General features: G+C 35.1%; 1 protein-coding gene across 2 annotated transcripts in view; it reads right to left on the reverse strand.

The window, feature by feature from the left end:
• The window catches only part of CWF19L2 (CWF19 like cell cycle control factor 2), a 129,453-nt gene that overhangs the window by 19,961 nt on the left and 87,847 nt on the right, over positions 1 to 21,645 (reverse strand). For both annotated transcript variants that reach the window (XM_039471415.2, XM_074400513.1), the window contains exons 13-15: positions 15,261 to 15,473; positions 10,838 to 10,954; positions 190 to 345 (exon numbers count right to left, since the gene is read on the reverse strand). In XM_039471415.2, coding sequence (XP_039327349.2) covers positions 190 to 345; positions 10,838 to 10,954; positions 15,261 to 15,473 — 486 coding nt within the window. The remainder of the gene's footprint in view (positions 1 to 189; positions 346 to 10,837; positions 10,955 to 15,260; positions 15,474 to 21,645) is intronic.

A 21,645-nucleotide genomic window follows, 5' to 3' on the forward strand; every position in this document is an offset into this window, starting at 1 on the left:
ACTCCTGACCTCAGGTGATCTGCCCACCTTGGCCTCCCAAGTGAGCCACTGTGCCTGGCCTATTTCATTTCTTTGTATAAATTTTGATGTAAGTATATAGGAGAAAAATACATTAATAAAGACAACAATATCTGTAAAATAGCGCTATAGAGAAAAATAAGTATATATGCAAATACTACTTATAAATACCTTAAAATAGATGGGAGCCATATCACCCACTTCCTTGGGGACAGGAATACATTCATAAACCATATGATACTGTTTCTTCATGCTCATATTAGTTTCTAAAAAGATGCAGTCCAATCCTTTATCTTCAAACATCTTTACCAATGATTTTCTGAACATCTAAAAACAAAAGAACTAGGTAAAGGAAACACTTATAGGAGATTCAAAATAAAGCATTTTCAGGAGACTTGAAATATGAAAACCTTAATTAAAAAGTATAACAAATCCCTTTAAGGTGAAAAATAAACAGTAATACTGAACTCTGTAATGTTATAGTTATTTTACTTTCTAAATCTACTAAATAATTTCATATATATATATTTAAGCAAAATTTTTTAAAAAACTGAAACCCGCTATGTATATATTATAGTTTCAATAAAATGAGAGAAAGAAGAGATAAAAATCAAATTTCAGTGGTAAAATATGCAGAACTGACAGAACAATTACTGGAAAACATTCATAAGCCAAAAGAGGTACTCTGCGCACATGGGCATCCTTAAACTCAGAAATACGTAAGAGAATTCACTTCCAATTGTTTCCCTGTGTTTACAGCATCTGCATTTGTTGGTTCCCTGTCTGCTGACCAATCACTAATAACTTTGTATATTCAGGCAGTCCTCTATTTTCACAAATAATGCAATCCTATAAAGTATATGAAATCCAAATATACCAAAGTTGAAAAGTAATAGGGTTTTCTCTCCCCAAGGAACTAAGCATTATTATACAACTATATACAAGTATACACACACATATAAACAGTGTGGAGTGTGTGTGTGTGTGTGTGTGTGTGTGTGTGTGTGTGTATTTCACACTCCTAGGCCTAAGGAGCAGCTGTTAGTAGAGGGTGGCTGAATGGAGCTGAATAGTCCAGAATGTCCATATACATTCACACGACACCCCATGGAGTACAGGATGGGGCTGGGGATTGAAAATAAGGGGCTGGGCGCGGTGGCTCACACCTATAATCCCAGCACTTTGGGAGGCTGAGGCGGGTGGATCACAAGGTCAAGAGATTGAGACCATCCTGGTCAACATGGTGAAACCCTGTCTCTACTAAAAATACAAAAATTAGCTGGGCACGGTGGCACACGCCTGTGGTCCCAGCTACTCGGGAGGCTGAGGCAGGAGAATTGTTTGAACCTAGGAGGTGGAGGTTGCGGTGAGCCGAGATCGCACCATTGCACTCCAGCCTGGGTAACAAGAGTGAAACTCCATCTCAAAAAAAAAAAAAAAAAAAAAAAAAAAAGGCCAGGCGCGGTGGCTCAAGCCTGTAATCCCAGCACTTTGGGAGGCCGAGGCGGGTGGATCACGAGGTCGAGAGATCGAGACCAGCTTGGTCAACATGGTGAAACCCCGTCTCTACTAAAAATACAAAAAATTAGCTGGGCATGGTGGCGCATGCCTGTAATCCCAGCTACTCAGGAGGCTGAGGCAGGAGAATTGCCTGAACCCAGGAGGCGGAGGTTGCGGTAAGCCGAGATCGCGGCATTGCACTCCAGCCTGGGTAACAAGAGTGAAACTCCGTCTCAAAAAAAAAAAAAAAAAAAAGAAAAAAAGAAAAGAGAGAGCAGGCTGAAGGCTGGGTGCCAGAGCCCAGCTCTGCCCATACCACCATGTCTTACTGTGAACCTCTCAAGGTGTCTAAGAATTCTGGATGGGCGCGGTGGCTGACGCCAGTAATCCTAGTACTTTAGGAGGCCAAGGCAGATGGGTCACCTGAGGTCAGGAGTTTAAGAACAAGGTGTCTAAGAATTCTAAATTAAAGCTGGCCTTGTAAGGTGTTGTGAAAGTACATCTAAGTAGGAAGATAAAATGTATTTTATTTAGATTTGTCAGCTTCATTTATAACTTTTTAATATTTTGTTGAAACATTTTTGTTTTGAGGTAATTACAGATCACATATAGTTATAAGAAATAATACAGAAAGATCTGTGTAAGCTTTACTCAGTTTCTCCCAAAGGTAACGTCTTACAAAACTATACTATAACATCACAACCAGGATACTGACATTGATATAGTCAAGATTAAGAGCAATTCCAACACCGTCCAGAAAGATCTCTACCGTTACCAGTTTACTACTTCTTCTTTTATTTTTAGAGACGTGGTTATGCTATGTTGCCCAGGCTGAAGTACCATTGGCTATTCACAGGTGCCATCACAGCACACTACAACCTTATACTCAGGCTCAAACAATCCTCCCCCATTAGCCACCTGAGTAGCTGGGACTAAAGGTGCACACCACCATGGTCAGCTTCTGTTACCTTTTATAGTCACAGTCATTCCATACCCTACCTAGTCCCCATTCCCCCTTCTTCTGCCTTCACCCTTATTGTGTTCCTGATTTAATTTTGACATTTCAATAATGTTACATAAATAGAACCATGTAATCTTTTGAGGTAGGCTTTGTTTTTTCTTCAACTTTTAATTTAAGTTCAAGGGTATATGTGCAGCATGTGTATGTTTGTCACAAAGTGTGCCATGGTGGTTTGCTGCACAGATCATCCCAGTACCTAGGTATTAAGCCTAGCATCCATCAGGTATTCCTCCTGATGCTCGCTCTCCTCCCATCCCCCACCCACTGACAGACTCCAGCGTGTGTTGTTCCCCAATGCCATGTATCTAGGTGTTCTCAACATTTAGCTCCCATTTATAATTAAGAACATGTGGTATTTGGTTTTCTCTTCTGGCATTAACTTGCCGAGGATAATGGCTTCCAACTCCATCCATGTCCCTGCAAAGGACACGATCTCATTCCTTCTTCTGGCTGCATAGTATTCCATGGTGTACATGTACCACATTTTCTTTATCCAATCTATCATTTATGGGCATTTAGGTTGTTCCAGTTCTCAGTGTAAACAAGTGTGCTTTTCAGGGTCTATTTAGTGCCATGTTTCGATGTATTTGTGCTTTCTGTTGTTGATTTTCCTGTTCAAACTGGACCCTAAGCACATTACTGAAGTGCCATCTGGTGTTCATTAGCACAAGACTGTGATGTGATGTGCCTTATGGAGAGAATAAGCTTTAGATACACTTCCTTCAAGTAGTCTTTAATCTTTGATTCTGAGAGTTTTTATCATAAATGTGTATGAATTTCATCAAATGTTTTTTCCTTATTGATTGATACGATCATGGTAAATTATACTGATTTATTCTCAATTGAACCAGTCTTGCATACTTGGTAAAAGTCCCACTTGGACATAGTGTATTATTGTTTTTATTATAGAGTTTACTGCCAAACTCTATTTGTTAACATTTTGTTAATAATTTTTAAACCTCTATTCACAAGGGATATTGAGCTGTATTTGATTTAACTGTCTTGTGGTATGAAGATAACACTAACTTATGGTATCAGGATAATACTAACTCACAATACAAATGAATTGGAAGGTGTTCTTTCCTCAAGAGATTATATAAAATTGGTGTCAATTCTTTAAAAGTTTTATAAAATTCTCCAGTGAAACCATCTGGGTTTGGAGATTTATTTTTTTAGAAGTTTTCCATTTTGAAGTTTATTTCTTTATTAGTTAAAAGATTGTTCAAATTGTCTCTTTCATATTGAGTGTGTTATAACGGTTTGTAATTCAAGAAACTGGTCTATTACATCTATGTTGTCAAACTTACTTAGAGTTGTTCATATTATTCCCTTGTTTTATTTTTGATGACTGCAAAATCTGTACTGATACTGTTTCCTTTCTGATACTGGTAACTTGTTTTTTCTCATTTTTTTTTCTTTGGTGGTCTTGCTGGAAGTTTGTTGATTTACCTTTTTTAAGACCTCAGCTTTTGTTTCACTAATTTTCTCTGTGATTTTCTATTTTCAATTTCATTGATTTCTGCTCTTAACTTTATATTTCTGTTCTTCTGCTTGCTTTGGATTTACTTTGCTCTTCTTTTTCTAGGTTCTTGAGGTGAAGGTTTTTCCTCTTTTCTATCTTAAGTATTTAGTGCTATAAATTTCTCTCTTGGTACTCCCTTAGCTGTGCCTCATAAATCTTAACATTTTAAATTTCACTGTAATTCAATGTGATTATTATTTTTTAACTTTCTCCTGAAACTTCTTTCTGAGCTTGATTGAAGTGTATTATTTAATTTCCATGTATTTGAAAATTTTTCTATTATCTTTCTGTTATTAGTTTCTTGTTTGATTCCACTGTGATCAGAGAATGCACTCTGTATGATTTCAATTGTTTTAAATTTCTTCAATTGTTTTAAATTTATTATATTTATTATATTAAAGATATAGTTTATTTTGATACAGGCTCTGAGAAAAATAAGTTTTCTAATATTGTTGAGTGGAGTGTTATACAAATGTTGGTTAGATCTTTCTGACTAATGATTAAAGTAGGCTGACTAATGGCCTCCAAAGAAATCCAGGTCCTATTCTCAAGAACCTGGCAAAACAGACTTTTCAAATATAATTAAGAATCTTGAGATAGGAAGATTATCCTGAATTACCTGGGTATATCCTAAATGTAATTAAAAGTTGCCTTATAAGAGGGAGGCAGAGGAAGTTTTGACTGAAGAAGAGAAGGCAATATGATGATAGAAGCAGAGATTGAAATGATGCAGCCACAAGCCAAGAAATGCTGGCAGCCCCCAGAAACTGGAGAGGTTAAAGAATAGATTCTCTCCCAGAGTCTCCAGAAGCAACCAGTCCAGCTGATACCTTGATTTTAGTCCCATAAGACTCATTTGGAATCTGACCTCCAGACAAGAAGAAAACACACTTCCATAGTTTTACAGAACAAACTCTGTGATAATTTGTTACAGACAACATAGGAAACTAGTGCAATGGGGTTTTAAAGTTCTTTTATATCCTTGATGATTTTCAGTCTAGTTGTTCTATCAACTGTTGGGGGTGGGGGGTTGAAGTCTCTAACAATAATTATGAATTTGTCATTTTCTCCTTTCAGCTCTATCAGGTTTTGTTTTACACATTTTGTGCCTCAGTGTTGGTGCACACACATTTAGGACTGCTATGTCTTCTTGGCGGATTGACCCTTCCATCATTATGCAATGTCCCTCTCTTCTTTGGTAATTTCCTCTGCTCTAAAGGCTACTTTATCTGGCATAAATATAGTCACTCCTGCTTTCTTTTGATTAATGGTTGCATGATAGATATTTTTCCATCCTTTTATATTATTCTACCTATAATATTATTACATCTGAAGTGAGTTCTGGTAGACAGCATGTAGTTGAGTTATAAAATCCTGTCTACCAAACCATCTTTTAACTGATATGTTTATACTGCTTATTGATATAGTAGAGATATTCTAATTTTATTTTTTTGCTTTCTGTTTGTTTTCACTATTGTTTTTCTGGTTCCTTTCTCCTGCCTTCCTGTGTTTACTTGAACATTTTTTAGAATTCCATTTTGATTTATCAGTAGAGTTTTCAGTCTGTCAATTTGTATAGTTTTTAAAGCGGTTCTAAGTGTTGCTCTAAAGGCATTACACATACATACATATATATTTAATCACTGTCTACTATAGCCATTTTACCAGTGCAAATAAAATACAGACATCTTATTCCCTTTATGTTCTTTTACTCTCCCAGAGTTAGAATATAATTGTCTTAAATACTTTCTCTACATACACTTGGAAACACATCAGACACCAGGCACAGTGACTCATACCTGTAATCCCAGCACTTTGGGAAGCCAAGGCAGGTAGGTCACTGAGGTCAGGAGTTCAAGACCAGCCTGGCCAACATGGTGAAACCCCATCTCTACTAAAAATACAAAAATTAGCCAGGCATGGTGATGCATGCCTGTAGTGCCAGCTACTCAGGAAGCTAAGGCAAAAGAGTTGCTTGAACCCAGGGGACAGCGGTTGCAGTGAGCCAATATCACACCACTGCACTCCAGCCTGAGTGACAGAGTAAGACTCCATCTCAAAAAAAGTTTCAGGAGGCTGCCAGCATTTCTTGGCTAGTCGCTACATCATTTCATTCTCTGCTTCTGTGATCATACTGGTTTCTCCTCTTCTTTAGTCAAAACTTCTTTCCTCCTTCCTGATTTTCCAGGATTTTTTCTTTTATCATTTCTGTTTAAAGAACTACTTCCTTTAGCTATTCTTTTAGGATATCTCTGCTGATGACAATTTCTCTTTGTTTTCCGTCACCTAACAATGTCTTGATTTTCTTCCCTATTCCTGAAGGATATTTTCACTAGAAACAGAATTCTTGCTTGACAGTTACTTTCTTTCAGCACTTGAGAAATGTGCTACTTCCTTCTGGCCTCCATGGTTTCTAGTGAGAAATACACTGTCATTCAAACTGTATTTTCCTTCTAGTACTTGTTGCATTTTCCTAATTGCCTGTTGCAGCATTTTACAAGGGCTGCTTTAAAATCTTTGTCAGATTATTAGAACATCTCTGTTATCTTTGTGTAGGTATCTATTAATTACTTTTTTCATCCAAGTTGAGACTGTATTTATTACAAGTCACTTTCAATTGAAATCTGGACATTTTGAGAATTAAGACACTAGATCTTATTTAAATTTTCTGCTTTTTAAGGCTTTTCCTAATAGTGCTCTATCAGAAGAAAGAGGGATATTACGTCATTACTGCCATATGGGAATAGAAGTTCAGGTTCTCAACTTGGCCTCAGTTGACACTCACAAATGGAAGAGGCTACTCATTATTGCTGGGTAGCAGATGGGAGTTCTAGGTTCCCATTTGGCTTCCACTGACACCATCCTGACTGGGAGGAGGAGGCATGCCTCCTGTCTACTTCCCACATGGTCTCCACTCGTCACTGTCTTCACATGCCTAGTGTTATGTGCACACACAAAAAAACTAAAAAACAGAATCAAATAGAAAAATAACATATTTGATATTATGACAGCTTTTCAGATTGTCTCTTTTGTTACTTGTTACTATGCTTATAAACTTGTATTTATTTAAAAAAAAAACTTTATAGTTACTTATTTCAATATCTAATCCTAGAGTGAGAAGATAACCTTACATACTAGAAAAAAGGAAAATTGTTACCAGAGTGGAACTATATATTTGTAACTCAAAGTTTTTTAAAGAAGAAAAGATGTACACAGAAAGCAACGGCAACAACAATAAAAGGTTAAATAATCTAAAAATTACCTCACAAATATCCTTACTTCACGCTTGTTCATACTCCCTTTCTGGCTTAATTACTGGATGACTGTTCTAGATTTTATCTGGAGAATAGTAAAGAGGGCGGCCTCAAAATGTTATGAATTATGAACAAAAACTGAAAAAATACTAAATTAGTGCTGCAACAATGGTTCTGTATTATAAAATACATAAACCTCATACTAATAGCTTCAAGGAGAATACACACACATTTAAGTACTTCTTGCTTTCTCTTTTCTCTCTCTCTACATAGAAACACACACACATAAAAGATTTTAATTTAAAAATATGAGTTTAATGAAATAATTTGAGTTTGATCAACTCTACCAAAAGCATGTTCTCCATACTCAATAACAAATACATTATATAAAAATGTTCATTTTTTAAAAAGTTATGTAACAACTAAACAACGGAAAAAGTATTTGTAGTTCCCTATCATAAGATAAATCAAAACCATTTTATATTTCACAGAGACATAGAGTTCCTATGTTATTGAGATGACATAAAATTCCCATATTCCTAGGAAAAAACACTTCATTCTTTAGGTAACCCCTACTTTCCACATTTCCAACCTATCAATATTCATCTAATTGCCCATTCCTCATTTAGTCAGTGCATCCAGACTACAATTTCTTATAATCAGTTTAAGGAAACTATACTGCAGAATGTTTCATGTCCTTTTGTATTACCACAGTATAAAAAAATCAAGCACATACGAATATATAATTTTTACATTAAAGTACTCCTTAAAACTATTAATGCTATATAGGATGGATTTTGGAATATTAATGCTATTATTTCGTCAAGTTTTTAAACTATAACATGTCTAAATATAAAGTTAACACGTTATCCCAAGGTAAATGTTATGAGATAGAGCAGAAGACAATTATTTCTACTCTCTCCACAGAGTAACACCTCAAAAATAAATTAAAACAATTGTTTAAAAGGCATATTTGAACAAAGGAAATCAGAGAAGACACAATGACAAATCTGATCATTCTGTAAGATCTGACTTATATGTTAGAAAGTTCGCTAATACCTTGAGGAGGAGAAAGAAGGGTTGGCAGGGATAGCAAAGAAGAAACCCATGCTACACTGCAGATACTTCAAAAGGCTCAGGAGTTGGTAGCACCAAGTACTTATGGAAGTAGAGGTGAAGGTGTGGCTAAAACAGATGACTTAGAGGAAAGCCTATTAAAAGAGCAATTAACATGCCAGATCACCTCCTCGTCATCAGAAAACTAAAGGATTACCCTCTGGAAAAGGTAAAACAAGGTATCTGAGCTAGAAAACCAGATACAGTTAAGAGTTTACAGTCTGTAAACAGGGATGTTATCAGAAAGGTTACTTAATGTCCATCTATTGTTCAACACTGTGCCACCTCCAGCCTTCTTCCCCCATTCAGCTCCCAGAACACTGGCAAGCAAACTCAGAAGGCAGGAGATGGAGATACACAAAGAGTCTTTTCTGAAGATCTGACTAGCCCCAAGAGAAAGACCTAAAGGTACTAACACTGGCTATTTCCTAACGAAATGGCCCCACACATCACTCCACATTGAAATTCACTGTACATAAGCATCAGTGACCCTCCTTTTTCCCCACCCTACCAATTTGGGATTTTTTTTTTTTTAACCAGGCTTACAATGTTTGACTACAGCATATGATCAAGAAAATTTATAAAAATGATAACAATAAATTTAGAGGGAACCAAGTTTCACTATATATTTAACAAAACCAGCAATTTGGATCTTATTTGAAATCTGTGATTACTCAAGTATGCTGTTAAATCATCTTTGCATCTTCTGTTAAATAGGAAATCTAAAATTTCATTTAAATATGACTAGATAATGGTGATTTTTAAAACCACTTGCAAGAAGTGGCTCCTTGCATTACAACATTTGGCACAAGTCAAATCATTTTTTAAATATATTCAATAAAAGAGGTGAATAATCCAAGATATTCACTAGGGTAGAATTAATTTGACTTGTTGTACATATTGGAAAGTAAAATAACAACAACAACGGCAAATTGTACTTCTCCAAGGTAGGATTCAGATGTTTCATTAGTTTGCTAACCTACAATAATTTATAACTTCTCACAATTATTTTCCTTTTTCACAAAAAAGGAGCTATGACACCATTATTTGCATAAAACCATTTGGCTTTTCCTCTCTTTCCATTTTCCACAATGCACTTGGTTTCCAAAATCTGCTAAACTATAATGTAAACTATACTAGAAATGCATCATATATTTATGGCAGAATTAATGAATTGCCTGATCTCTTCATTTCTTATAGCACCTAAAATATTATATTCATGTATTCAGTATCTGCTAAATTGAATAAAAATCTTCATCCACTTAAACTGTTTTCATCAAGCAGCTTAATTTCTTGTAGAAATATAAAACATACACACTACATTCCTAACATTATTTAAAATATTTTTGGCACTGCATTTTGCTATAAGTTAAATCAGTTTTATATATGCAAATTTTTAAAGGCATCCTGGAAACATTCTAAAATAATTCTAAAAACTGAATTTCCATACTTTCTACCTTAAATTACCCATTGGCATTGGCATCCACTACTAGGAAAACCCAAACTTTCACTGAAAAGCACTTATATTCTTACTTTTGCTTAGTTGAAGATGCGATAAAACAATCTACCCTTTTAACTTTAACAGCATAAACTTTAAAATTACAAGATGTTCAAGACTAAATTTCATTAAATGCCATCACAACATCTCTTCTTTTGACATACCTATCAGCATGACGCAAAGACTAGTCATCTCTTGTGCAGCACTAACACAGTTTTCATATTTCCTAATTAAGGCTCCTCATGGCTCCTATTCAGCTGTCTGGCATTAGAAAAATAAAGAGTTTTCTTTCTTTCCTTCCTGATCATTATTAGGTCTTGAAATAATTCAGCAACAATTTCACCCATGTTGTACCTTTCACTCTCTTAAAGCCAGCCATAAAAACAAGTCCCTGAATCCAAAAGCTAGGCCAGATTATGAAGGAAAAAGAGCAGAAATTAAAGCTAGTAACAAAATCACCACAAAAACACAGCAGCAGAGAAGATTAATTCTATTACAGGAAAACACGGCAACCGCTAAATATAAACCTCTGACTCCTAAAATTTCTTTTCACTAGCTGAAAATGTCTTTCCTTTTAGCTGCAATTTATTGGCTTTCTATGGTAAGAATGATTTGTGCTACAAAAGAAGTGTTGAAATATTAGACTAATTTTTTAAGTTAAAAATAATTATTACTTTGTCACAGTTTATTTCGTAGACAAAAGGTCTCAAAATCTTGAGTAGATAAGGGAAACAAAATGATGGAAACATCATGATCCACAGATATATACAACTGTGAAAACACACATGTTTAAGTTCAGAAACTGAAATCATTAAATGAAGGTATTAAAATCTACTGGAATTTATCACAATAATTTACAAAAATTGTTCATGAGTTTTAAAATGATAATGAACATTTATCATGCCGACCTGGATTTCCTCCCAGATGTCTTCATCCAGTAAAGTAGCTGCTCTATGGTGCTGCAAAGGGACTATAAGGCAGTGCCCCTCAGTAAGAGACTGTACGTTGGGTAAACATAAATAAACCTATTGGGAAAAAATTCAAAAGGTGAAACATTATTGCTATTTATTCTCAGCTGTAAAAGATGAACCCTTAGTAGAAAAAAAAAATGAATATTTAATGAATACTTAAGAATTGTTTTGTAAATGTTAATAGTTTTAAAGATATTTAATATTTTTTAAGCCATCAAGATAGCTTTTAACAAATTAAATTTAGAGCACAGATCTCAATTTTCACCATTACATATCAGACAAGGATTAAGATTAGGCAAAGAAGAGCAGAATGAATGATACATCATCCTTAATCTGAAGAAGCTAGATACTTTGAAAATCCTTGAAACAACACAACTTTCACAAAAATAAAAAGACACAAGGCCCGGTAATGGCATTCTAACTGATGCCTACTTATCAGGCCTTCCTTGTCTGATTAGTTGAGAAAAGATAATTAGCTCAGCTAAGAGGAAGAGAAAATGATCTCAGAATGGCTTTACTGCTCTGCTTATTTACATACATGTATAACCTAAAAACTGGTGCTACTTTTCCATTATACACAAACTGTATATCCTTTTAAAAAGGTTCATCAGTATGTTTATAGAGAACAAAAGCATTACGAAGGGCTTTATCTTATTTCTGTTATATTTTGCTGGGGTTTAGCTAGAAATAGTTTGCATGGCAGACATTATTTAATAGAATAACTCAAATTTTTAAACCTTCATTGACAACAAAGTAGGAGTAGAGTGGATATCTACCTAAAATTACAGTAAAATCACAACCATGTTCATGAAAAAAAGAAAAAGAAATCAAGATTAAGGGCCTGGAAATGTCTGTAGACAACTTACAAGATTTAGAAAAAGAAATATTTAAAGACATCACTGAATTTTCTACATAATTACTGAAATAGAGTCAGGTACAAGTGTCAATGATAGGTCAATTAAGTTGCAATAAAATTCATTTTTAAAAGCAGTATAAACATAAAAATCACCTAAAATTGGTATCAAAATCAGTTTTTCTAAATAAAAATAGACACATAAAAAAGAAATTAATACCTAAATAAATCAGAACACACAAAAAAGCAATACTTTTTTTTATTTGACAGACAGCAGAGCTACTAATTGAATAATCAATAATTATTAAGGACCTATTACATGCCAGGTAGTGTTGCACATGCTAGGGAATCAACAATGAGCAGGTACACAAATCCCAACCCATAAGAAGCTTATGGGGTGCTACAGATTGAATGTCTGTGTGCCTCCAAAATACATACGTTAAATCTTAACACCCAAGGTGATAATATTTGGAGGTGGGGGAATTTGGAAGGTGACTGGATCATGAGGGCTCTGAATGGGATTGATTCCCTTATAAAAGAGGCCCCAGGTAACGTGCTTGTCACTTCCACCATGTAAGGACGTGGAAATAAGATGACTGTCTGTGACCCAGGCCGTGGGACACCACCAGACACTGAATCTGCTAGCACTTTGATCTTGGACTTCCCAGCCTCCAGAACTGGCTTCAATAAATTGTGTTACTGATGGGCAACCCAGTCTAAGGTATTTTTTTATAGGAGCACAAACTAAGGCATGAAAGAAGAAAGACAAATAAGCAATGTAAATGTAAAGTAAAATGTATAATATTTCAGATGATGATAAGGGGTACTAAAAAAAATAAGGCAGAAAAAGGTACACAGAGTCTAGGGAGATGTTAGGAAGCCCCTTTTAGTTATCTATTAGGGTAACATTTGAGAAGATATGTGAAGGAAGGAAGGGTATACACAGAAAGAAGCCCCCAGGCAAACGGAAAAGCATGTGAGGAGGATGCATACCAAGTAGTTCTCCAGATGGTCAGACAGCCAGCGTGGCTAAGCTGAGAAGATGAGAGGAAGGCTCACAGACAGTGAGGTAAGAGGAAGAACTGGGCCTGTAGGCCTCATAGGCGACGATAAGGATTCCAGCTTTCGTCTGAAAGCCAGGTCTGACTAATGATGACTTAAAGTCAAAAAGATCACTTGCTACTGTATAGAGAAAGGGCAAAAGAAAAAGGCAGAAAAACCCATTAGGAAATTATTACAGGAGTCCAGTAATAGATGATAATGACTTGAGCCAGGGTGGCTGAAATAAAGATTATGAAATGTGGTCAGAACAGGAATATATTTTGAAATACAGCCAACAGAATTTAGAAATGGACTAAAAAAGAGGACGACTACAGGAGGGTTAGTATTAGCTTAAGATAAATAAATGTGGAGACAAGTATTAGACCTTTACCTAAGTTGGAGATGTTTATTAGGTATCCAAGTGGAAATTAGGTTGGATGTATAAACCTAGAATTCTAGGAGATATTTGGGTTAAAATGTAAATTTGCTAGTGGTCTGTAAATAGTAGTCATGAACAGAACATTTCAAGCAAAGATACCTCTATTACAGCTTTTTAAGAGAGTGCAAGCAAAAATTCTGAAAGTCTTCTGTAGCAGACTGCACAAATGCATCCAGTTATTCACTACTCCATATACCCAAATCCTTCACAATGTCACTCTGTAGCTCCACCCATCAAGAGGTGGAGTTGCAAACAGACCTTATGATTCATGAGAGCCAAAAGAATATGGTAGAAATGATGGTGGTCAGTTCCAAGTTTCTGCCTCAAGAGGCCTTGTGCACTTCTGCTAATTCTCTTGGAACAAGCCTAGCTCCCATGTGAAGTCTATGCTAGCCTACTGGAAGATGAGAGAACGTACAAAACAGAATGATTTAAATGTCTTAAGCCACTAAATTTTGGTGTTTTGTTTATGTATGAATACTAGTGTATCTCCACTTCCCCCATGTAAAGGGATAAATGGAAGACTAGATAATTCTCAGGTCTAATGTATAAGGTCTTTACTCTCCTAAGATCTGAGATCCAGTGAGGGCAGCACCCATTTCAGACAGCTTGTATTCCGAGAATGAACCATATTGTGTATACCTCAGTGTCTTTGCTCATGTTGTCCTGTATTTCCCATATACTGAAATTTATCCTACTCCACCATTAAAAGGAAGCACAGACATACTTCTTCCAGAAAGTCTTCCTTGATACTCCACAGTAACTTCAATATTCCTCCTTTGTGTTTCCATAACATTCTTGCATATATATCACTGCATTAAAATTTATCTGTTTATGTTTGCCTGCTTCCCATAAAGCTGTAAGCAACTTGAGGAGGTTTTAGGCATATTTATATTTCTAGTACCTAGGACTAGAGCCTGACAAACAGGCTGATAAGTGTATGAATACCTGATAAGTGAACTAATTACCAAAGAGTTTTTGTTTCTTTTTCTAAATCAAATTAAAAGTAATGACTGGAATCATGTAAAAATATCAAAGAATGAACACAACTCTTATTTAAGTTATAACTGTTGTTTATGTAAAAGCTGGGAAAGAAACTGAGAAAAATAAATATAACTAGTTAAGATGAATTTTTACAAATTATTTAATTTTGAATGGGATTTTGACATTTATCTTTTTGTTAAGTATGAAGGAAAAGAGAAGAAAAAGAAGGATAAAAAAATAAAAGAAGCCAAAATTGACACTGATGAATTAACTATTTCAACAACCTAAAGATATTAAAGACTACATATATGTGTACATACATGTATGTATACAATAAACAACATAAATATGTATATGTATGTCTTCCAAACTGTAAGTTCCTGAAACCAGCATTCATTCAACTTCTTCCACCTTTTCTCACTGACTCCACTCCTGCCTTCTTTCTGCTCCATCAATGCCAAACTCATTTCCTCCTCAAGGCTTTTTACTGATGGTCCTTTCTGAAACATTATTCATTCCTATCTTCATGTTACTTGTCCTTCCCATTTTATATATCTTTACTGATCCTTAGAGAAGCCTTCCAGACTACTGTGTGAAAAAAAATACCCCCATCATTTTCTCCCATTTCCTCACTTTACCTGCTTTATGACAATTAATTATTTCAAATCAGGGCAATTATAATTTTATTTACTGCCTTACTGCAGTAGGCATAAGGTCCAAAAGTCTATCTGATTCTTGACTTTTCCCCAGTGACTAATTAGGGTATGGCATATATTAGGCATACAAAAATTATTTACTTAATATAAGAATTAAATCAATAAGTATTTATTGAAATCAATTACTATTATGTACTACAACCAGGACTAGATGCTTGGTATACAATGGAGAGCAAGAGTTATCGCTATCTTCACAGAGCTTAAAAACTATTAGGGGAAAGACCCAATAAACAGGTAAAACAAAGAAAGTAACTTCTTCAAGTTATTCTATGAAGAAACAACAAAGCTCTATGAGAATGTAAGTAAAGGTTAATAAATACTTCTTACCTTAACACCTATTGCAACAATAAGATGCTTGGGAAATTGAGAGCTATCAAAACAATACAGACATTTTTCCATTTGTGCAGCAAGACTCCGATGTTCAGCAATAGCTTTTTTCCACTGGTTCTCTACCTCTCCACCAAGACGTTCTCTCTCAGCTGCTTTGGAGACAAACATGTCATCCAGGGTATAATAGTCTCCATCTGTTTTTCCCATAAACTGAAAAACCAAAATAACAGTAATGAAGAGTAGAGGGTAGTGATTAAGATTTCATTGTACTGTGGTATCCTAAATCCATATCTGTAAGTTCTATGATAAAAATCATACATTTAAAAGAAAAAGAACATGATTCATATTTAAACTTGATCTTCTAGAGTCAATCATTATCATCATCATCACAGCTAAAGTTGACTAAATATTTACTATATACAATTCTATATGACTTGTTCATGTTTTATACTCCTATGAGGTGGGATCATTATCATTTTCAACTAATGAGCAAACTGAATCACAGACAGGTTAAGAAACTATAACTTTAAAAATTCACATATACACTATATATTACATGAAACATTTTTTTTTTAACCACATCTCCAGGTACCTTCTCCATACCTCCCCTAACATGAACTACAAATAGATTGATACCTTCAAAATACAAAAACACAAATTTTATTTTCTTATTTTATGTACCTCCTTATAATCCTCAGAGTTCCATACTGTGTACAGAATTAAGTTCAAAGTCTTGAACTTGAAAGCCAACAAAATCATACATACAGAAAGTCATAATGGTTTAAAGCTTAGATTCTACAGTCAAAATCACCATGGTGAAATTCTCTCTCCTGTATATATAACCTTGAACATATTATTTAATTTCTCTGTACTCTCTCTATGCCTTATTTCCTCATTTACAATGGTTATAACAGCACTGCCTTGAGTATCCCTTATCCAAAATGCTTGGGATCAGAAGAGTTTTAGATTTCAAATTTTTTCTGATTTTGGAATATCTGCATATATATAATAAGATATTACAGGGATAGGACACAAGACTAAAATGAAGTTCATTTATGTTTCCTATATACCTTAAATGCATAGCCCTAAGGTAATTTATATAATATTTTTAGTAGTTTTATGCATGAAACAAAGTTCATCTATATCAGAAAGCAAAGATGTCATTATGACAGCCACCCATGAGGAATTACAGCACATTTACACTTATATACACATGCTGCATTGACACAGGACTGCACAGTTACTCTGTCCTTGGCATCCTTATTTCCTGACAGGCTGTCTCATCAGTTGTAGTATGTCTTCCTGGGTCAACCCTTGAGGTTTAGTTCTACTCATTTTTCAATCTTAGGGTAAGATTTAGCTGTCACTTCCATCAAAGAAACTTCCTCCATCTTGCAGGCCTGTCCAGTGCGTACTTGCACTGCTGTCAGTCTCAGGATGACTATACTGTATCATACTCATTAAATTGACTTTTTTTTCCCATTATACTACATTATACTAAGTGTAATAGAAGTATTAAAGTACTAAGTGTAATGTAAATTACTTAGTGTAATGGAAGTATTAAAGTACCAAGTATTAAAAACAAAACAAAACTACATTATCTTTATGATCAAATATAAAGCAATAGCAAGATGCTCAGATGTTAGCAGACATTTTAAACAACTTGAAGACAGAGCAATTCTATTCATGTCAGACAAAGTAGATTTCATTGCATACAGCATCATGAATGATAAAGGGTCAACTGATAAAGGAGTCATAACATCAAGAGGACATAACATTCTGTAGATTACATAACTTGAAAAGAAAAATTTTAAGAGAACATAACAATCCTCAAGTTTACATATCTAATAACAGAGATTCAAAATATGTAACATAAAACCTGATAGAACTGCCAAAGAAATAGATAAATCATAACTGTAATCAGATTTTAAATACCCAACTCTCTGTAACTGGTAGCACAAACAGAAAAGCAATAGCTACATAGACTTGAATACACTCTCAACCAACTTGACTTAATTGACATTAATAGAAATTCCACCCAACAGCAGCAAAATATACATTCTCCTCAAGTGTACATGGAACATCGACCAAGACAGATGACGTTCTGGGTCACAACACAAGTCTCAATAAATTTAAAAAGACTCTAGTAACTTAAAGTATGTTCTCTGAACACAATGGAACTAAATTAAAAATCTGTAACAGAAATATCTTTGGAAAACTGCCACATACTTGGAAACTAAATGGTGTACTTCTAAATCACCCATGAAACAACAAAAAATTAAAAAGGCAATTAGAAATGAATTTAAACAGCAATAAAACAAAAATACAACATACAGGAACTTGTGCAATGCTGCTAAAGCAGAATTTATAGGGAAAATTATAGCATTAAACATCTGTATTAAAAGACAAGAAAGTTCTCAAATCAATGATGCCAACTGCCACCTTAGGAAACAAGAAAAAGAACAAAAAATAAAATCCAATGTAAACAGAAGAAAATTTCTTTAACGCCATCACTGATAGGTAAAAAGATTATTACCAAGGTATAGGCACACTGACTTCCTTGTTTCTACTAGCAATGTATTTTTTTCTTCCACATTTTCTCCATATTAACCTTTGTATACTTCTTGAGTTTTCCAGGTTTGTCTATTTATGTAAACTGTATTGCCTTACAAATAATTGTTTTAACTTTTATCCTCATCTAAACCCTAATTCATTGCATTCTAAAAAAAATCAGAACTGGTGGACTAATCATTTTCATGAATAAGTGTCCAACTACATGCCAGATATTAATATAAAATTTCATCTTCTCTAATCCAAATATTTCTGCAACACAGAAATTTATATTCTCACTTGACAGATCAAAAATTGAGGCTAAGAGAAACTAAGTAACTTAATCAAAATCACACATCTATTAAAGGACACAACCAGGAATCAAAATGGGTTTGTCTGACTACAAAACTGCAGAGTGTCTGGCATATAAGTGAGGCTTTCTCCCTTAAGAAACCAATGTTTGAAACACAGAAAGGTTATATTGTGAATATAGTCTATGAAGCAGAATAAAGAGCTAGAAGAAAACTTATCTCAACTAGAATAAACATACCAAATCAAGTTAAGGTACTTATCAATGGGAACACAGATATCTAGTAGGTATTTATCTTATCCAAAATATATTAACAGGAGCACAATACACATTTATACATACATAACTGGGCCTTCATATGCTATGGCCCATTGTGTTTTTGAAAAGTTCATAAATGATCAGACAAAACATCCAATTCAAATCAAATGTTTTATACATGGAAGATGATACTTCTACTCTTAAATCTAGTTTTCATGGATGTCGTCAAACCTCTCTGATTTAGTGTTTATACTGAAAATGATACAGTCTTGCCAATTAAGTCTGACTGATTCATTACAACAGAAATACGGCCCCCACTGATGCAAGAACAATTAACTCCCTCCTCCTACAGCTTCGATTTGCATTTTTACTCATTATCTTTTCTTTGGGCTGTGATACAAAATATTTTTAATTTATCAATCACGTATACCTCTTCTATGACCTCCAGCCTACCATATTCTCATTACGTGACAGTTAACCATCAACATTTTTTAACAGATAGACTGGTAAAAGATAGTGGAGAATGTACTAAGCATAAGATGGAAAAAGCGAACAAAATTGCTGGATGAAAGGAGACAAATAAAGAAAACAGGGGCGTGAAAATATGCCTCTTCATCATTTAGACAGAATCCTTTAAAAAGTATACTGTACAAACTCACTTTGGTACACCATAAACACAAACTAAACAACAGTAAGTTAGCCATTTCATATTCACTAAGATGGCTAGACTCAGATAATAAGTGTTGTCAAGCATGTGGTAAAATTAGAACTCTCATACACTGCTGATGGGAATGTAAGATGGTGTAGCTGCTCTGGAAAACGGTCTGGTAGCTCCTCAAACAATTCAACATAGATTAATAAAATAGTAAACATATAGCTTACAGGGGTATCCAATCTTTTGGCTTCTCTGGGCCACAATAAAAGAACCATCTTGGGCCATTCATGAAATATACTAACATTACCCATACCTGATAAGCTAATTTTTTTTAAATGGCAAAAATCTCACAATATTTTAAGAAAATTTACAAATTTGCACTGGGCTGCATTCGAAGCCGTCCTGGGCCACATATGGCCCGTGAGCCATAGGTTGGATAAGCTTGGGTCACCACATGATGAAGAAATTCCACTACTAGATATACATACCCAAGGAAAATCAAAATATATGCCCACACAAAAACCTGTACATGAATCTTTATAGCAGCATTATTCATATAGCCAAAATGTAGAAACAATCTAAACATCCATCAAATGACGAATGGATAAACAAAATGTGGTACACACAAGGTAGTAGTATTTGGCCATAAAAAGAATGAAGTACTGATACTTGTTACAACATGCATGATCTATAAAAAAAATTATGCTAAGTAAAAGAAGTCAGTCATTAAAAAAAAAAAAAAAAACAAAAACACTATTCTATGATTTCATTCCTATGAAATGTCGAAAACAGGGAAATCTACAGCCAAAATAGATTAGCAGCTGCTTAGGGCTTAAGTAAGAAGAGTTGAGAGAGTTAGCTAATTTTAATCTGTATTTTTTCACTGTCATCAACTTTAACCATGAGAATAACAGCTTTCAGTCAATTCTGTGAGTCTTTCCAGCAAAATATTAAATTCAAGAATGGCCTTAGGAACCTATGTACTTGCAGTTAGTATCAGAAGTAAAGGTGGTCTTGAGGACTCCCCAACATCATGTTTGGCTGGACGATCAGGGACTTAAAACACAATTAGAGAACTGATGACAAGGAGGTCTGGGGAAAAGGTATGCAAACAGATAGAGAGTGCAAGGATACTCATGTCCCACATGACAATATTTATGCTACTAGCTATGCCTACCATTGTCTCAAAGCTCGTGAACAGCCATGCACCGATAAAAGTTACACATGGGCTCATCATCGTGAGCTTCTACTCACCAAAGCCAACTGGGCTACAACCACTGATGAATACCCAGTCTGCCAACAACAGAGACCAATAACGAGCCCCTGATATGATAAATCTCCCTAGAGGGATAAGGCAGCCACCTGGCCATCAAGGTGAATAAAACAGACTGCCTCCATCATGGAAGGAATAGTGCTTTCTTCTTACTAGAATAGATACTTACTCTGGATATGGCTTTGCTTTCCTGGCATGCCATGCTTCTGCCAAAACCCCCATGATTCTGCAGTAGCTGGCTGCACAGAACAGTGAACTGCCCTTTTGAAGATGTAATTACAAGTACCAGCTAGGTGCGCATTCTTTGTAGAACTGGGCTATGTCTTCCAGGACATAGTATATGCTCTAAGTCAGCATCCACACAATGATGATCCAAAATTAGGATCCACATGTCTGGGAATCTTAGAGAAAAATAGGAGCAACTGTTACCCTTTGTGATAAACTAGCAAAATTTTTGCTTCCCATTCCTGTTACTTTAAATTCTACTGGTCTAGAGGTTTTAGTCCCAAAAGGAGAAATACAGGGTCAGGCATAGTGGTTTGTCTGTAATCTCAGCAATTTGGGAGGCCAAGGCAGGAGGTGGAAAGATTCCTTGAGCCCAGGAATTCAAGACCAGCCTGGGCAACATGACAAAACCCCATCTCTATTAAAAAACAAAAATAAAAAATAGAAGGAGAAATACTTCCACCATGGGACACAACAATGACTCTGACTCACTGAACTTGAAGCTGGGATTGCTACCTGGCTGCTTTGACTTCTCACTCCAATGAATGAAAAGGCATTGTATTGGCTGGAGCAACTGATCCTAACTATCAAGGGCAAATTGGATTGGACTACACAACAGAGGTAAGAGGAAATATGTCTGGAATGTAGGAGATCCTTGAGGGCTCCTCTTAGTATTCTCCTGTTGCATGCATAGATTGTAAAGTAATGAAGTCAGGGCATTTAGAGTATCCATTACTCAAATAATGTACACTGCACCTATCAAATAATTTTCTCATCATCTGCCCTCTTCCCACCCTCTCACTCTTCTCAGTCTCTATTTTCTATTATTCCATACTCTACATCCATGTGTATAGATTATTTAGCTCTCAAAAGTGAGTACATCTGATAATTTGTCTTTCTGGGCCTGACTTGTTTCACTTAAGATAATGGCTTCCAGATTCACTCATGTTGCAGCAAAAAAACATGATTTCATTCTTTCTTATGGCTGAATAGCATTCCATTGTATATATACCACATTTTCTTTATCCAGTCATCTACTGATAGACAAAGGTTGATGCCATTACCTTCGCTCTTGTGAACACTGCTGCAACAGACATACAAGTGCAACTAT

This window comes from Saimiri boliviensis, chromosome 6 (genome assembly GCF_048565385.1).
Source record: "Saimiri boliviensis isolate mSaiBol1 chromosome 6, mSaiBol1.pri, whole genome shotgun sequence".
Taxonomy (NCBI): Eukaryota; Metazoa; Chordata; class Mammalia; order Primates; family Cebidae; genus Saimiri; species Saimiri boliviensis.